Source organism: Ischnura elegans, chromosome 10 (assembly GCF_921293095.1).
Source record: "Ischnura elegans chromosome 10, ioIscEleg1.1, whole genome shotgun sequence".
Taxonomy (NCBI): Eukaryota; Metazoa; Arthropoda; class Insecta; order Odonata; family Coenagrionidae; genus Ischnura; species Ischnura elegans.
In genome coordinates this window covers 8,942,773-8,961,204 of record NC_060255.1, presented here as the reverse complement: position 1 = coordinate 8,961,204, position 18,432 = coordinate 8,942,773, and the positions used below count along the sequence as shown (strand labels likewise).

General features: G+C 38.6%; 1 protein-coding gene across 2 annotated transcripts in view; it reads left to right on the top strand.

Moving 5' to 3' along the window:
• LOC124166817 (lachesin-like) overlaps nt 1-18,432 on the top strand; it is a 761,748-nt gene that overhangs the window by 669,475 nt on the left and 73,841 nt on the right. For both annotated transcript variants that reach the window (XM_046544510.1, XM_046544509.1), the window contains exon 3: nt 17,064-17,271. In XM_046544510.1, the coding sequence (XP_046400466.1) occupies nt 17,064-17,271 (208 nt within the window). The remainder of the gene's footprint in view (nt 1-17,063; nt 17,272-18,432) is intronic.

Here is an 18,432-nt window from a genome sequence, read left to right as displayed (position 1 = left end):
GCTGTTAGCCCACGCTGTACGTATTAATTAGGCGCTAAGACCCTAACAGTGAGCATGCGAGGCCGTAGAGCAGAGAGAATGAGAATTAAGAACCAATAACGAAAGAAATAAAAGAATTAAGCTTTTTTCATTGTGGTCTACGTCTCACTTTACACTGAATTTGGAGGTTTTCTTGTGAACTCGAGGAGAATCGTATAGACGTCCTTGAGTTAGAATACGAAACTCATAATAAGGGCATGGCAACAGTGGCGCAGCGAGGGGGGGGTTTGAGGAGTTTAACCCCCCCCCCCCCCCCAGGACTCAGAGAAATATTTAAGTTTGATCCAGAATAGTGTAAGGACTAATTAAATAACCCTCAGAAAGCCGTTAAACTCACCATTTTGAACAGTTTATTGAAAATTCCGCAATTTATTAATCTCGCACCTACCGCTTATCCTGGTGGGTATTCCATACCCCCACACACCCCGGTATTAGTTGCACCGAACCCCCCTAGCCTAAATTCCTAGCTGCGCCCCTGCATGGCAACTCTATGTATCATTCATATTTATCAATTAAGGTCAAATAGCCTGACACCAACGAATCGATGGATACCAAATCATTAAGGTGGTGTCGCGGGTCTCCCAGTTCTAATGATGTCCAGCACATCGCAGCTTTAGTGCGTCGCCTTAATAAACCTTTGCGGTGTACAGAAAGATGAATTATTCGATTGACATGATCGATTCCAGAAACTCGCAGTCTACAAATTACTCTACGTCATAATTGGTAAACTGCAGTAAAAAATCTACTCTTAACCTTAACGCTGGAGATTAACTTGAAAAATAATTGCTTGACGGACATCATATGGAGATCGAACCTTGACCCTACGGGTAAAATGTGTAAGTACCGCCATGTCCGTCGGATAAACATAATAAAGGAAAATAAATGCTAAGGAGGAACGTAGTAACTGAGACCATATATATTGAAATACCTTACCACTTTCAGGCTTGTGAAACTTAAACTTACACCCTGTGCGAGAAAACTAACAGTAATAATGTTAAAAACCTGAAGTAAGTAATGATTTTCCTTCATGGCCATACCCAGCAATAAACTGAATGAAATGGATCCAGTTTTCATGGGACACTCCACAATGTCAAATGTTGGCTGCTTTCTTCAATTGACATGATTATTCACTGACAACAGACATGTTATTGAAGCGTAGCATGCTTTGCTATAAATAAGTTTATACTGTAGAAATATAGGTGATGAAGCTGTCAATTTTGTTCCTAGAAAATGACATGTTTTTGAGCTTTCACAGAAAAGTGTAAGCAATGAAAACAAGCAAAATTTTAACTGATTGTAATAAAAAAATTCTTACCTTATTCATTTTATATTCATAAATTAGATAACCATTTTTTTTATTAACGTATTTTTAAACAAAAAAATTTCAAGACAATAAGCCGATCCCCATTTGCTGTGGAAGTAGGTTACACATTGAGCATTCCTAAATAAATACATAATCGGATTGGTATTCCGATCTACAGATCATAATACCAGTCGTTGCATCTACACCAATATGCACACTAAGGCAGCAACAAGACAGCAAAATGAGGGAGACAGTGATAATAAAGCGTCTTTGTGAACGACATGTGTGACAATCTCAATAACAGGACTCAACTACACGTTGAATTTCCGCTTAAATATGTAAAAAAGTTACCGAATGGGAATCCCCTTATAGATTACATACGCAAAGCTTATTAAACAAGGCAAAAACGCAGAGTACGAAAGAGAAAACGGTGAATAGGCGTTGTTGAAAGAGGCAAGGACGAAATACCCAGAGAGACAAACAGGAACCGAGATGAGTAAAATGAGGCAATCGTTTGTAGAATGGCAGTCGTGAGGATGGTACGAACAAAAACCAATGCGATATTCAGAGCGAGGGCTAATCGAATCCTGTCTTTTTCAAAATTAAACGGGCGGAAATCCATGAAACACGAGGAGTGGACATTAACGGAAAGAATTGAAACGGTGAAATTGGGGACCGTATAAGTCGACAAAGCCAATAAATAAAAAGCCAGTTGATGAGTGCAGGATGAATGGAGAGATTTTTGAGTCTCGAAGGAGAGGAGTCCTCGTGAATGTAAAATAAAAACGTCCGAATAAGGACTTCCAAAAAAAAAAAACAAAAACCAAGCCGAGAGGAAGAGAAAATGGCCGTGCGAACACAGGTGCTTGTGTGCGTAAGAGTGCACGGAGAGAGGAGGAAGTCGTCTACTGCCGAGAGAGGTCGGAAGAGGGAAACAAAAGAAGAACTGGAAGCGGAGGCCCAAAAAAAAAGAAGAGGGAGAAAAGAGTGAGGCTCTCTCAAGTCCTAATTAATCGCATCTGTTTTCATTACCTTACGCCCTCTACCAACTTCATTTTCTCTCTCAATCGCTCCTAATCTCATTTCGCAGCCTTTCTCATTACCTTCCTCAATGATACACTCGCCCTTTACGTTCAGAGCAAATAAACATACACAAGTATTTCTCTCTCTTTTTAATGGGGGAGAATGGAGTCTCACTCTACCATCATGAGATGGCTGATTGGATATTATGTGAGGAATTAATCTAATGGCTTCGGTATCTTAAAATTGTATTCGATAAAAATAAACACTCCAAGCACAAAGAGAGGAAACGATGACTATAGCACGGAAAAAATTATTCGGCAAAAATAAAACTCACAGAGAGGAAACGATAGCATACACGATAAAAAATAATCATTCCATGGGATGGAAACTCAGAATATAATTAGCGTAAATAATAAAAGCCGAGTTGGGAAAATGAATAAAATCTTAAATTTATATCTTCAAATTAATTAAAAAGCTATCCCTAATCTACTAAAGATACGTCCATACATCGGTGATACATTAATAGAACGGTTACGTTTCTTTAACATTCTCCTTAAAAATTCTTCCGCTGTTTTGAATATACATATAATTTATAATGACTTTTCAAGAATTGGAAAAGTTAATTAATGGTGCATTTTTTATCATTTCCAGTTCCTTTGCCACAACGATAACTTACATCACTCACAATAAGTGTTAGAACGATCGTTCTAGATTATCTGATATAAGAAACGACCTGTTTTTCAAAATATTGAAATGTGAGTCCGTGGAATAGTACATATGGTTCGTACAGTGGCGGAAATTTGAAAAATATGATAAATAGCTATCTATTACAATTCTTTTATTACGGATAGAAGACAACATTTCAAGCGCTTGCGATGGTATTGCGAAAGCGGAGGAGCGTGGTGTAAAGAGTGGCGTCCTGGTCGAGGGATCGGATGAGGCATCCCAACAAAAAGGAACTGGCGCCAATGGCCTGGTGTTGACATTCACTCGTGAGCCCCCCACGTCTCGTGCAAACCCTTCTCTCAACTAACCCAACCCTTTGCCGGGTCGAATCACTGCGTGAGTGAGCTGAAAATATGTATGGGTACGGCCCGCCACCTCGAAAGTCGCGGGTCGCACGCTTTGAATTGCGTGTGGGTTCTTGCCCTTGGTGTCGGGAAGCGAATAATCACACACAAGTATTTAAAGTTTTTACCCAAAGTTTATTTCCATTTAAAATCCCAGTTACCCAATCAAATCAATGAATATACATAAAGTAATGATGAATTTGTGCGTCTAGAATAGCCGCAATTTAGGATATTACCAAAAGTCTCGGGAAGGAGAGGAGCTGCTGGTGATGGCACGGGTGGATAGCGAGGCGCTTCGGTCGCACGGGCCATAAGGCCCGCGCTTCGACTCCAACTGACGGCTACATTATGGCTGACCACTGGTGACTGAGTAACTGCTTCAAGGAAGTGAATGTGTGTCAATAGCATCGCCACCGTGCCATTATATAGGGAAGTGGAACCAGGATGTTTTCATCAAAGAGGAAGGGAAAGAGGAAGGTTAGGCGTTCTTGAAAGTGAAAAGGTGCAAATGCCGAGGCATGGTTTGTCATAGCTGGCTATTCTGAGACGTCACACAACAACATGTTTATGCATATTTAGGAAATGGATATTTTCCATTTCCGGATCACTACAAATATTTTCATTGGATGAGAATCATTCACTGCACGGATGCTGAGTGAGTTGATGCGTAATACTCCGAACACTCTGTTAATACGTAAACAGACAGAGCAGTGCATTAAAAACGAGGTCACCATGACAGCGACGAACGTCGCCGATTCAGTTGCAGGCGTGTATGAAACAGTGGGTGCTTTGCTGTACTACGAATTTCGGGAGATTACTGACCTCCAATATTGTTCTTTAGAGCAAAGATTGATTGCAAACTATTATTTTCAACGACCAATGTCATCATCAATGATGTGCATTCGAAATTTTCCTGGATGTCAGACAATTACTTGTACCACTTATTTTTATCAGAGCGCAACCCGGGTTTCAATGAATTATCATAATCTTCAGGCGCAAAATATGAGAATTATTATTATTATCATCATCATCATCATTATTCTTATCATTATTATTCTATTAATTTGCGCCTGAAGATGATGATAATTCATGAAACCCGGGTCGCGCTCTGATAAAAATAAGTGGTATAAGTAATTGTCTGATATCCAGGAAAATTTATAATGGAATACCACAAAGTAAATCAAGAGTTAGGGAATTTTGATGTGCATTCGTATCTCTTGAGAGGAAATCAAAATTGTATCATCCTAGTAGTTCATCATTTAAAAAAAAAGGCCGGTGAGATCAAAGAGACTGAAGCACGGTACTTCCTCTCCATAAATCGCAGTAATACATCACTACGGATGAGGGTGAAACTATGGAAACGTATCCAGTCCCCAAGGCAACCTTCAGTTCTTGCTTCGCTACCCCCATCTGCACCAACAGCATACTCCTCCCCTCATTCCACCTCCTGCAAAAACCTAGGGAAGGAGCAAACACCAGCCGACGTGACACCAGCACCATTCCACTTCAAACACATCCGCGAGAACTGCTCGGTTACCTCATCAGTACAGGACGCCTTGACTCACTAGACCTACTTTTTTTACGAGTCCTCCGTTTGGAATGGAAATATCTGTCTCATTCACTTGCTATCGGGGGCATTCGAGAGAGAGAAAGCATTAGTCTTCCGTTGATTCTAAGGTGAGAGCGGATAAGAGTTGGTGGCGGGGAAGAATTGTTAATAATGCGACGCGAGCAAGGCTACAACGCCACTCCAGATAGAACGCCAACAGATTCGCGTTTGTTTTCGGTGGGGGGGGGGGAGATCGAACTGAGGAGCGCCTGATTCCATCATCTCAAGTAGTCTAAAATCCCAATCTCAATGCTCATCCCCTCTCGAAGTGCCATTAATCCCCTCTACAATAAGTAGTCTCAATTCTCAGCAGAATAATAGCGAATGCCTCATTTGAATGCCTCACGAGTCTTCGTGCTCTTCGCAATTTGGTAACACTACAATACAAAGACGTATGGATAGAGACAAATTGATTTAAATACGACAAAATTTGGACACAAACGCCTCGTACTAAGCAGAGCATAGGTGGATGGAGATGGCTGATTAAGGAGTAGGGTCGTCATCAAAAAAGGGAAATTAATGAACTTCAAACAACGGCCTTAACCCGCACCTCACTTATGCATAGTGGCGTGGCACCACATTCATGAGAAATATTATTTTTGCTTCTCCTAAGCTTCCTTGTTTTACTACGGTTGCTCTCCTGCCAAATGGCCACCGCAAAAAAATCAGAATTTTTATATCCAAAATAAACTGATGTTATTCAGGCATGCGTCATGAATAAGTGCGCCTTTTCAAAGTTAGGCAACACGCTAGAGAATATTTATGAGGGACGAATTTGTCGCTTACTCACTAATATCAATAAAGCAAAAACTTCATTTTAAAGACACATATTGCATTTTACATATATAACGTTCAATTTTTATCTATAACTGCACACAAACTTTCTTTCGAAACAAACGTAATCTCCTCACAGATCACAGTGGTTGATTATCTGGTATTTTACAATAGGAAAAACATCGAATGGGATACCTAGTGACGTTTCTAGAAAGATAGTTTGGACCCCATATGAATATTTCTAAAAGTATTAATGTGCCATATTTAGTTTAGCCGATTAAAGATGACTTGTTTTTTCGCAAAACAGCATAATAAAAATGTGTTATGGGCGAAATGAAACGCGAAAAATGATAAAGAAACGGAAAATCCAAGTCAATATTTAAAAATCAGTAGAATTTTGCAAATATCAATTCCATAAGATCTCATTAGATTAGATAGATTATGACTGCTCAAGCCTCTACATGTGAAGCAGTAAACATACCAAGATAATTGGCCAATAATAAGAAGATATACCAAGATAATCAAAAAATACAATTTGAGGGGTTGAGAAGCCAAGGTATACAAGTGATTTTTTTTTCTCAACAGAGTTAGATTAAGTTAATTGTTAGAATAAATGCTTGGTTGCCAAGGGATACGAGTGAGTCTCTGTTCTGCGCTGACATCGAGAGGAAAATAAAATGCACTACCAAATAACATCTAGTTGAACTGCTGATTTGTTTTCTATACCTAATTTCTGTGCCTAGCACTGGGCAGAAAAAAGAAATCACTTGTACCCCTTATCTTCTCACCCACTCAATCGAAAAGAGTACACTCTCCACTTTTCTCTGCCAAGGTAAGATCTGCGCCAACACTCGAACCTATTCATAGTATATCTCAGATACGAATTATTCTACAAATAATTTCCTAGAGCATTTACCATTCATTACAAATTTGTACACAGAAATTAGGAGAGTGAAACATTCGTAATCGGTTAGTTTAGGTCTGAGCGAGAAATACCGCGATTGGAGACATTTAAGTGTAAGAGTTAGAGCATTCAGATCATAGATGCTATGCTTGACTGCTCTGCATATTCTTCCTCACAGACTCCACAAATAGACTGGAATTATTACTTGCTGAACAAACGAATTAAACTAAAAATATATTTAATCTCACTATAAAACAGATTATGCATCATAAACAACTCTAGTATAGATTATATTTTATCAACGTTCTCAAAAATTTGACGAACACTCCTCGCCCACAAAAGATGACAAAAACCCTATTGATTGACAAAATGCATCGTTTGACGCCATGATACTCCACATAACTTGAAACCAGCATAATAAAGTATATTTAACGACCCTTTCATTTCCATATGGAAAATATTTTTCGCATATTCCTCGCGTTTTTTTTAAGGTGCGCAAAAAAATTACCATTTTCGTTGGAATCAAATTCTTTCCATCTCTTACCAAGGCATTCAATCTAAAAATAAAAAAATACCCAAATGGGCATGATTGGTAAGCACGCTCATAACAAACGTCCTGAAAATAAATTGCACAAACGATCGTTACACCCTCAAGCGAGGCTTTATTCTGCTAACTGCCGATACGAGGGCACTCATCGTATGACTGGATGATACGGGATATTTCCATAAAAATACCAAGCGAAAAATAAGCCCACCGAGATACAACTGCCGTTGTTATCCGTTGTAACAGCTTCCATATGATACATGTCGGAAATATGAACTGATAAAACATCCCATATTTGAGATTTCCATCGACGACTCGGAAGATACGATGAGAGAGACTAAAAAAAAAACCTTCCCTTTTCTGAAAAAATAATTTAAATTGAATCCCCGCCGATGAGTGCCTAAAATATATGCATGCTTCCACCCCAGCGAGCAGAGATCATCGATTCCGGATAACAGAATAACAGAAGTAGCGTTACGTTGGCACTCCAAACGCTGCCCTTCAGCTGGAGCGACTCGTTCCCGCGCGCCACGACGCGACGGTCGGCAGCGGTCCAATTCAGCAAGTCAATCATGCGGCTGAATTGGGACTCCCCGAGTGCCACGATTTCATTTGCTTGACACATCACCCACTGGGATATGTATCTCGTTCCAATGGCACATCGCCCCAGCCGAATTTCCAAGAATTTCTTCAACGCCTGTCCAGGATGCATTTTTGATGGTCGTGACCACACAGCTACGACTACATAAAATTGCATTCGTTCAATGCGAAATTACGCTTGGGGCGTTAACTTGGGAAAATCCATCAGCCGGAGCATCATCGACACGAGGAGTTGATTCGCTTCAAACACGAATCGAAGATTCAAAGCAAACAAGTCACGGTAGTTAGAGTACAAATTCTTCTTAGATACGCATTAAAAGTAATTTTCGCCAGTCACTTGAAAATCTGTGGTTATTATGCAAAACATATGGGTCTCAAAATTTGCATACTCTCGGTACTAAAAATTAGTATCTAAAAATTACCATAGTGTCGGTACTAATGCAATTATTAGCACTATGCAGTTTTTTAGAGGTAAGACATTTCCGCATCCTGAGGCCAACCTTCAGATGTTTCAATTATAAATTTAAATCACCGTGATCTCATTGCCGCGTTCTTCAATGTCAAGACGGACAATGGACGGAAATCGAAAGAAGTTGGCCAAAATTTCTAAAAAGTTTTTTTTTAGCAAGGAATTTGAAACTCCGCATAAAAATTGGCAAATAAAATTTGCATAAATTTACGCATTTCTTTCCTTACTGTAATTTCAGGTTAATGGTACATGTGATGTGAAAAGTTGACCAAATTTCGCGAACAGCCATATTCGATTTTTACGAAAATTGAGCCGCTTGCTGCAGTTAACTGGATTTTCTCGCGAAAAAAACTTCATATCATTGTAATATAGTTTAATCTCTGCAATTTAGTGCTTTTCAAAAGTTTTAATTTATTTTCACTATAGATACATTTCAAAATGACGGAGCTTGTTTTCAGCTAATTTTTACATAAATGTAGAGAAAAATTAAATCGTCTAATTCCGCCAAGAAGCTTCTGCCACAGTATTTTATTAAGCATCTAGACTGTTAACCGTATCTAACAATAATTTGACGCCCAGAATATACTTAAGATCCTGTTTTACCATGCGGTCGACTATGATTAGTGGCAACCGAATGAGAAAAACTTCTAAATAGGACTAAGGTAAATTGAAAAAACCGTGATCCTTTCTTTAATGGTCATAATAGAAAGCCCGTATCTGGATAGATAATAATAGGTAGGTATCAAGCGTAGTCTGTCACAGAATCAACTTTAATCAGGCTAGGTGTGTTTAAATTAAACTATTGCAATGACTTCCCTTCTAATATAGATGAACCTACCTAGGACATGTCTGAAAAGCTACTTTCAGGGTGTGCAGGAAAATAAGAATTGAGTGATTTCGTCAAGGAGAGAATCGTTACAAGTGGGAGGTGCGAGCATGGCTATTGCATTGGAGAGCAGAATAGAAATGTGCTTTAACAAAAACGACTCAAATGTATTTGCATAGTCCCTCCAACAGCCTCTTATAACATCTTCCCAACTTTCTCGTCAATATTAAAGAGATAGTCACCAAAACCTGCAGACTGAACGTCAGGTAAAATAGCTCAAATCAGGCTAGGTGTGTTTAAATTAAATTTAATACGAGGGAGGAAGGAAGTCGCAGTATTTCCGAGATAAAAAATTATTCCCAAGTAACAAAATGGCTCCAAGACAACTATTCAATAACAATGGATTATCCTTTTTATCACAGCTCATGAGAATAAAAGCTAACCTTCTGCTCGAAATTAAGTTTCATTATTCTTATGGTATCATATTAGCAACTTTCTCTCATGATATTTAAAATCAAATCATGTACTTATAATGCTGAAAATTGGGGAAAACACCACAAAAAGTAATACGATTTTACTGTTCTAAACTGTTCTAAATTTCAAAAATGCTGAGTTTAGACCATCTAATTCAATAAAATGCCAAATATTGATTTGGTTTCAAAACAAGAATAGTATACAGATGCAATTACCAAATCTGTTTCATAAAAATATATACGCAGAGTCATCAATTTCAATGGAAAACAGTCTCCAAGCGATTGAAGGGTTATAAAACTCACATATTGCGTCAACATCATTTAACTGGGATTCTACTCGGTTTAAAGAAAGAATGGGATGAACAAGATTCTGCTGCACGAAAATAACTGATAACCCTATGTTTGAAGACAACTCTCAATGAAAGCTGTTGTGAATAAAAACGTCCTCTAAAAAGGATCCACCAAAAGTGAGATCCACTAAGTAAGTTTCATCATTTCTTTCTTTCCGTGCTAACAGCACGGCATTCCTGACTTCCAAAAGTATATCATTACAATCCCGGAAAATTGAGAGGAAAAAACGAATACATTTCGATATGCGATTATGGTGAATTCTATCCAAAATTACTAATAAAAAAATTGAAACTTTTATCAACAAATAATAACAATGGTGTACCAATTTCTTATTTTGGTGTATTTGCTTTGCACTTAAAGCTGTCACTGCGATTTATATTAATCATTACTCATCATCAATATTATTCTTATTATTAAAGTATTCTACCGATAAAGGTAGGTTTGCATGGAGTACTTGAGAAGATTTCTGGGATCCTCCCTCCACATCAACCACTTCCCTCTTCAGTTCACAATAAGGCCTACTCCCTTTCATTCTATCTAAAAATCCTATTCTTTTCCTTCCTCTCCCTCGTTTCCCTAACATTCTACCCTCTAACACTGTTTTCAACATCCCCTACCAGCTACGTACTCGCTCCATCCATACCTTCTGTCTCATCCGTATCTCATCACAAAGAAGCCTCTCCTCACCCACCATGTCCAGCACTTCGTCGTTCCTCCTCTTCTCCGTCCACTTCACCTTCTGCATTCTTCGCCACACCCACATCTCGAATGCCTCCAGACTTCTCTCGTCCTCCTTCCTAAGTGTTCACGTCTCTGCACCATAAAGCGCTACTCTCCAGATCAGACTCTCCACTAACCTTTTCTTTAAATTCTTACATCCTTCGAACCTCTCATAAGCTCCTTTCTGTTCATGAACGCTTCCTTTTCCAATGCAATTCGCTTCCTGATGTCCTTACTACTGTATCCGTTTTCTTCTCATGTACTGCCTAAATAGTTGAACTGCTCCACCAGCTCAAGTTTTTCACCACCCACCTTTATCTTAAGTCTCAGATTCCTCGCTCGTGACGCTTTACAAAACCGCATAACCTTAAGTTTTCTTGTGATGAATCCTCATCCCAAACTCCTCGTAACGCTCGTTTAACGCAGTGTTTTTTGCGTGACACCATCCCAAGCCCAAGGGAAAGAGTCATCTCGATAATGATCTAAAAATTAAAAATTAATACATTTCCAAGCGATTTCCACAGATTTTGCTGGGATTTTCAACTTGCATTATGCCACCACACAGAATCAATTTCTCCTGAGGCATACGATGAATGCAGAACGTTTGCGCTTGAAGTTTCGTGGAGAAAGTGAGGGGACCTTGTCTGACACACGAAAAGGACGAATGTCAAAGTATCCAGCGTGAATAAATGAGTCAATGGGAGAAAACCAATCAAAGGTCTCTGCAATGAGTTATTCCACAGAATAACGCCGAGACGAAGGCATGCTAACATACGTGAGAAAAGAGATAAAAGAGATTTTGGCTGACCTGCAGTTGGGGATAGAGAGGTAAGGGCGATGGAGTGCTCTTTCACTTAACGATATTTCTTGGCTGGTGGTCCGCCGCATGAAAAAAGGAACGCACCACGAATGAAGAGTGTAAGTAATAGGGTGGTTTCCTATCATTTTTTTACTGTGTAAATCGAAAGATTATTACTCCTGGAGTACGCATTTCACGCTTTCAGATTTTTAAATGACGATATCTATTTTTCGCGATTAATTGAAAAGTCAAAATTTACAAGCGCACGAAAACGCGACGGGTAAGTATGAATGCTGGGAAAAGCCCGTGTGACGTCATTCTGATTCCCGCTGTCGCCATGTGAAGTGGCCTTGAGGCGAGGATATTGTGCGCCGCTTCTCATCGTATGGGCGCCAATGTGGCCCTTTTCAAATGCGGTTATAATTGACCATTGCCATTCGTCTAAACTGGGATTTGTAAAACCAAATAATTTGTACATTATGAAAACCCTAATGGTGGGTAACGAATCGCAATCAATGCCTTTCGTTTTCTTTGATGAAGGACTCTACCCTACTACTGAGAACGTGCTCTAACTGCTTATACCCCAAGCCGCTGAGAGTAATGTAAACCGCAGGTAAAGAAGGATATGAGAAAGAATAACATTAGGTAATTGGAGGAAATTAAGTTTCGAAAAGGGAGAAATTGAGGTATTTATCTCAGGATTGCAGACCTATTATGGATGAACTGCCATAGTGGAAATAAAATTATAAATCTTTTTCATGCAATGAAATTTTCAAGTTTAAATGCAATAGCATGCGTCCAAGGACAGAACTTAGAGATGGGCATCCAGCTGATCCAATTCGGAGAGCATAAGCTAGCTAATGTGACCGAAGAACTTTTCCGTGTCGAATCGAACGACCTCCAGCCGCTAGCTCAATTAGATCTGTCGCGTGTGTATCACGCCCGTTCCTTTATGTTTACTTCGCAACTCTCAGATGACGTAAGCACCGTCACATAAGGATTTCCAGTAGCAAGCCACAAAATGCTTCATAACGTTCACTCAAAAACTCGGACCTGAATCAATGATCAAAGAATTCATCGGTGAGAACGACACCACAGTGAAGGAAACTTCGTAAAATTCATTGATATTCCACGGTAAACTTTAGAAACAGAAATGGCTTTGTAAATTACACTTTTCTATTCCAGGCTAGTACATTCGGTTTGGCACAATAATATTCGTCTCAATCCATATTTGAGAGTTTTTCAATGGTGTTCTAACATACTGGGCCGATCAACAGTCTTGTGAACAAAATATAATCCCTCTGAAATCATATTCAATGCCACTACATTTATCAATATTAGCGATATTTTACCTTAAATAAGTATTCATGGAGAACGCCGAATAATACAGGTATTACTTAATCCACTAACTTCATGCCAAAATGACTTGCAAATTTAAGTCCTAGAAGTCATTCACTTCATCATAAATGATTTTCAGTGGACGTCGTGTATAACCTAAAAAAAATTCCAAACGAACACTTTGACGGTACAGCAAACAAAAAGCAGCATTACAGCCACTTTCCATGACACGTGTTAGGACACCGCTGATGAACTCCGTTGGCATCAAATTAATAAGTGCGACTGTTATGTAGCTTATCTGCTATTAATGACATGGCTTCAGGACCAAATGTTACGAGTCGGTTCGGTTCATTAGTATGATTATAATGAGCGTTTTATTATGCTGCCACTCAAATGAAACCCTCTCAGAAACTCAGACCGAATGAGATCCTCGCGACACAAATGAAAAACAGTCCTTAACAACTTAGACATCACGTAATAGTTAATCAGCTTAACACAATCGTTCAGGTTCAGTTTAATTCAGCGCGCAGGAATATTCGTCACACACATCACCTCAATTCAGCGTTTTCATACATTCCTTTCATGCAACACCTACCCTTATCACGTGAACGTTTAACAAAAATGGATCTACTATCATATTTCTCATCATTAAACAAAAACTTAAGTTCAACTTACAAAAATGATTATTAATTTGACTTCTAGGGCCATACTCTATTATTGTTATGAGAAGAGTAATTAATGTGGTTTGATATGTAACCATGCTAGGCCTATAACTATAAGATAATGTCTCTTAAAATTTTATTACGAAAATTTAGTAAAAAATATACCGCCATTACTTTATTCGATTGAAAACATGGGCTTCCTTTTAATTTTAACTAATAACTCTGCAATTTCAATAAATAAAAGGCAACATGCTTTTTGACGCATTTAAGGAAATAAAAAAAATTGAAATAAAATTAATTTAAAGAGCAAATATTAGATAGATAAAATAGAAATAACTAAAATATAATAACGGAGTATTAACTCCACAGGAGTACCTATGTTCCTGTAGCCATTATTTGATTATCAAATATATTACCGCTAATATTGATTATAGACTTAAAGTTTATATTTGTTTGGAACAATTAACTTTATTCATGGTGAAACAAAACCCAGTACTGTTCCACAAACTTTTATTTTGGCTGTCAATTAGTTTCGACGTTTATACCGTCATTATCAAGACTAACAGCTGAAAGAATAAGCAGACTGTTAGTCTAGATAATGACGGTATAAACGTTGAAACTAGTTGACAGCCAAAATAAAAGTTTGTGGAATAGTACTGCGTTTTGTTTCACCATGAACATTTCATCGTTCCACCAAGTAGCGCCCAAATCGGTTTATTTTGTAAACTTTATTATTATAAAGCTGTAATAGCTCTAAAATGCAGTTCAGCCATTTCACCGCGGGTGACGAAATCTTAAGCGCATGTGCAGCAGCAGAATTTTGCATGGATATGCAAGAGAGGAAGAGTCGGTATCTAGACAGGTAAGTGAGGAAAATCCTCTTAGCATTGGGACGCGGGAGCACTGCGCGCTCGGGAATTGATTCAAAGTCATAATTCCTCATAACAGCGATCGTAGCCCCGGGCGAAACGCGCATTTTCCCCCTCTCTATTTAACCCGGAGTTAAAAGGTTCATTTTTTCTAATTGTCGGAGTCGTTAGCGGAGTAGGGCTTGCAGATAAGTGAGCCTAATTAGTCAGCGTTAGGGGGAGGATGGGCAGCAACGCGAGGGAAATATTTATCTCCAGCGAGCCAGCGGCGAAAATTTTACGTTTATCAAAAAAATTACTTAAATCCGTGCATTATCCCTCCATAATCCGTTTTAATTCTAGCCATTCCGTAATAACGGAACGAATTAGCCACTTGGGGATTTTATTTCGCCTGGATAGGCTGAAATTGCAATGGGCGCTCATTCGCCACTTTCCGAGGTGGCCTCTTTGTCCCATCCCGCCATCTGGCGACGCCACTTACACAGAGCTTTCATTAAATTAATTCCACGAGTTTAATAATTTCTAAAACGACAATCCTTTATCAATAAGAATTTGAATCGAAATTGATAATCACCAGGTAGCAAAAGGAGATAATATTTGAATTGGGAATTTTTGTGATTACAATAAATAAATGTGACGTGAGCCAGTGAAAGATTCTTAAAAAAAGATTCCGTAATTAACGGTACCGAAACGTATGATTACAACAGCGGCTTCGTAACACTTGATAATAATAAAAACAAACGCTTTCCATTTCTATTAGTACGTCATAAATTGCAATTCTCCGTTCACAGAAACGTAATATCCCACGGTTAATTGCTATTCGATTTAAACATGGATTTGTTCCAATTTGTAGTCCCCAATTTCGACATATAATTGAATTTATTACCCATTCGATGAATCAGATGTTCAATTAAATTCCTCTGAGAAAAATTATCAATTTCGGTACGATAATGAGCATAAACTGAAGGGCTAGTATTTCGCTCGATGCCTAAATATTGTATATTCATTGAGCCTTGAGGAATTTGCACAATCTTCCTTTAAAACATTTCCTGAGTGAATCTTTTTTTACAATAATTATTCTAAAAAATATACTCGGAAGAATGAAAATGTTGCAGACCGCAGGGAAATTTCGCGCTCCATTTAATTAGAGTAGCTCGAGCATTGCCACGTTTTGGTCCTTATTTTGCATTTGCGGCCTCTCAGAGTGCTATCATTGAGTAGTTATCCCGTGTGATTACGACGGTCCATCCCGCTATAAATTTCGATTTGGGTCAATGAAGGTGTTTTACGAGTTAATTTATTGGTGAATATTTTTTGTTTAGCTCCCATATCTAACCCATGACTTTTAGGGCTTTCGTCCGCAATTTGATCATAGAACAGCGATTTTGTGGCTTATTAAAAGGGAGCTTAAAAAAACAAATCCAGGGGGCATAGGCATATAGCTGAGCTCATCAGACTGCGCCCCACGGGAATGCCCCAAATAAAAAAAAGGTCATAAAAATTATCAATTCTTTTTTACTCTAATTCCTTCGCCTATATTCTAGTGACTCTAAATTTGATAGTCCTAAAGGATAGTTGCTACCTTTCCAAACTAAACCATTCCAAAGAAGTACAAAGGCAACCAAATAACTCTAACTAACAACACGAAATATAAGAGTCTGTCATTAATTTTTCAGTTCAATTTTGGTGGACTACCTATAAAAGTGCCAGAATTTTAACTCCAGCAAGTTTATAGCCATGTTCTAGATAACAATATTAGTCTTACAATTATTCGCGGTAATGATACTCATATTTTCAATGGTACAATTACAAAGAACAAGAAAATTTTACATTATTCGAAATTAAGGGCAAAATAAAAGAAAAGTAAAGGCAAATTCCAGGTAAAGAGTGAATTAAATATTCCCTAGAGTATTACCGTATTATGTGTGTTTACCGGAGTGTGATCCACCGTATGTTTATTATGGTTCACGGAAAATGAGACGCAAATAGGAGCCAAGCTCCAGGATTTTAATTTGAGATCCCCTTTAGAAATTCGTGTCTTAGATTCTCGTACCTCTATATTATTCTCAGAAAACAGGACGGTTTTAGCAAAATAAAGTATCAAGAAATAAAAAAGGTCCTATAGCCCATGCATTTTCAATACGTAGGGATTTTGGATACCCAAATGGTAGTAAAGAAGATGCTCAAGATAAATAATACTCAGTTAATGTAATAACAACTCTACCTTGGACCTTACTAATGCTCAATTATTTGTATCTCAGTAAATGCGATCAATGTTTAAATTTAAGTATCCTATTCACGCAAACACCACGCTAGGGTGTGTCTGATCCATCAGATCGAATGATAACGTGTTGCAAATTTATATGTCTCTATTCTTATCTTATCTTTCTATCTTTATCTTTCTAAGACCAATTTCATAGAAAGAGGAAATGCGTTTTCAACTCCAAGCAGACCTGTTGGAATCATAAGCTATCCGTCCTGAAAAACCCGATCGCTATCGACACCTTCGAGTCATTTTCTAAGGAAAAACTTAAAATAGGTGCCTATGCATCCAAAAATTGGCAGCATCATTCATAAAGTACATGAAACAGAGATTGAGCTACCCCAGGAGTATTGTTTGAATGAAGGTTTCGTTCTACCGACTATTCCTACTTCCCTAGTAGCTCACATAGTTTTCTCTTCCTTCACAGGTTGGCTGGCTGAAGGCGAGTGACCAGACTATTCTGACTCTCCACACCAAAGTAGTGACCCACAATTCGAGGATCAGCGTGACCCACGACAGCCATCGAACATGGAACCTGCACATTCGACAAGTGAAAGAGGCGGATCGCGGATGCTACATGTGCCAAATCAACACGAGCATAATGAAGAAGCAAATCGGATGTGTCGATGTCCACGGTAAGAATACTACCATAGCTCACAGTCCAAATTAATATTAGTACACTGCAGCTTACTTACATACTTTGCCGGCCACGGTTGCGGCGGTGCTAAGTCCTCGCCTACCGAAGGTCGCGGGTTCGAGTCCCGCCTGGGTAGGTTTCCCAGGGAATCAAAATCTCCATTCTTCAGGTGCTACCGCGTCTGGTTGTTTGGTGATGGCAACAGTTTCGCTAGCACTGCTGGTAGCGTCTTCAGGTTGAAGATGCCCAAGGAATGGTTGTGTGTGATAGTCGTTGTTACATGTTATTTCCCCCGATGTAAAAGACCTTAAATGAGCTGTTTTCGGGGAGATGAAAAAAATAAAGTAAAAAAACTCCCTCAACGATTCCAATTCTATTGCTTTCCTGATCGTCTTCGTCTTGATCATGTCCTTTGCCCTCTGTTCCAAACATTTATCTTAAGGCCTTCCAGGAGGGACCATTCCTTCAATTTATTCATCTATTATTTTTCTCACGTAATCACTGCGTCTTAAGACACGGCCTGTGCATCTCGTCCCTGATGGTCGATGATGCAGCACACTTTCATTTCTTTTTGCATTCTTTGGCGAACCTCCTCGCTTCTCAACATATCCGTCCATTTCACCTGCAGCAACCACCATCAGTACCTGATGTCTATCCTCATCTGATGGGCTCTCCAATGGCTGCTTATTCTGCACCAATATTTATAGTTAATTTTAAGCATTCCAACATTTAAATGCAAATCACAGGAAGATTCAAATAAAAAGGAGAAATACGAGAGCAAAAAACTTCTTCGTGATGAATTCACACTGTAAGGGCTGAAATTGTTTGTACTGACTCCCCTCAAATCGTTTATAATTCACCATACTCCGGATGCAACAACCTAGCAACGACCAATCAACTTTATTTACATCTGAAGAAATTGCTCGAGTCAGCTACCCACTTTGAAAATTAGACTTGATTAACGTCTCAAGACTTATCTCAGTAGGAGAAATGAGAAAATTCTTGATAAAAATCATATCTAATTAAAATTGAATAATGTCCTAGAAAGCAAACATTCCAAAGGAGATTAAGTAACCAGTCGTCTGCATCATTAAGTCAACTTCCCATCTTCATGAGTATTTCCATAAAAACAGTATAATAATGGAAACTTGATGTCGAA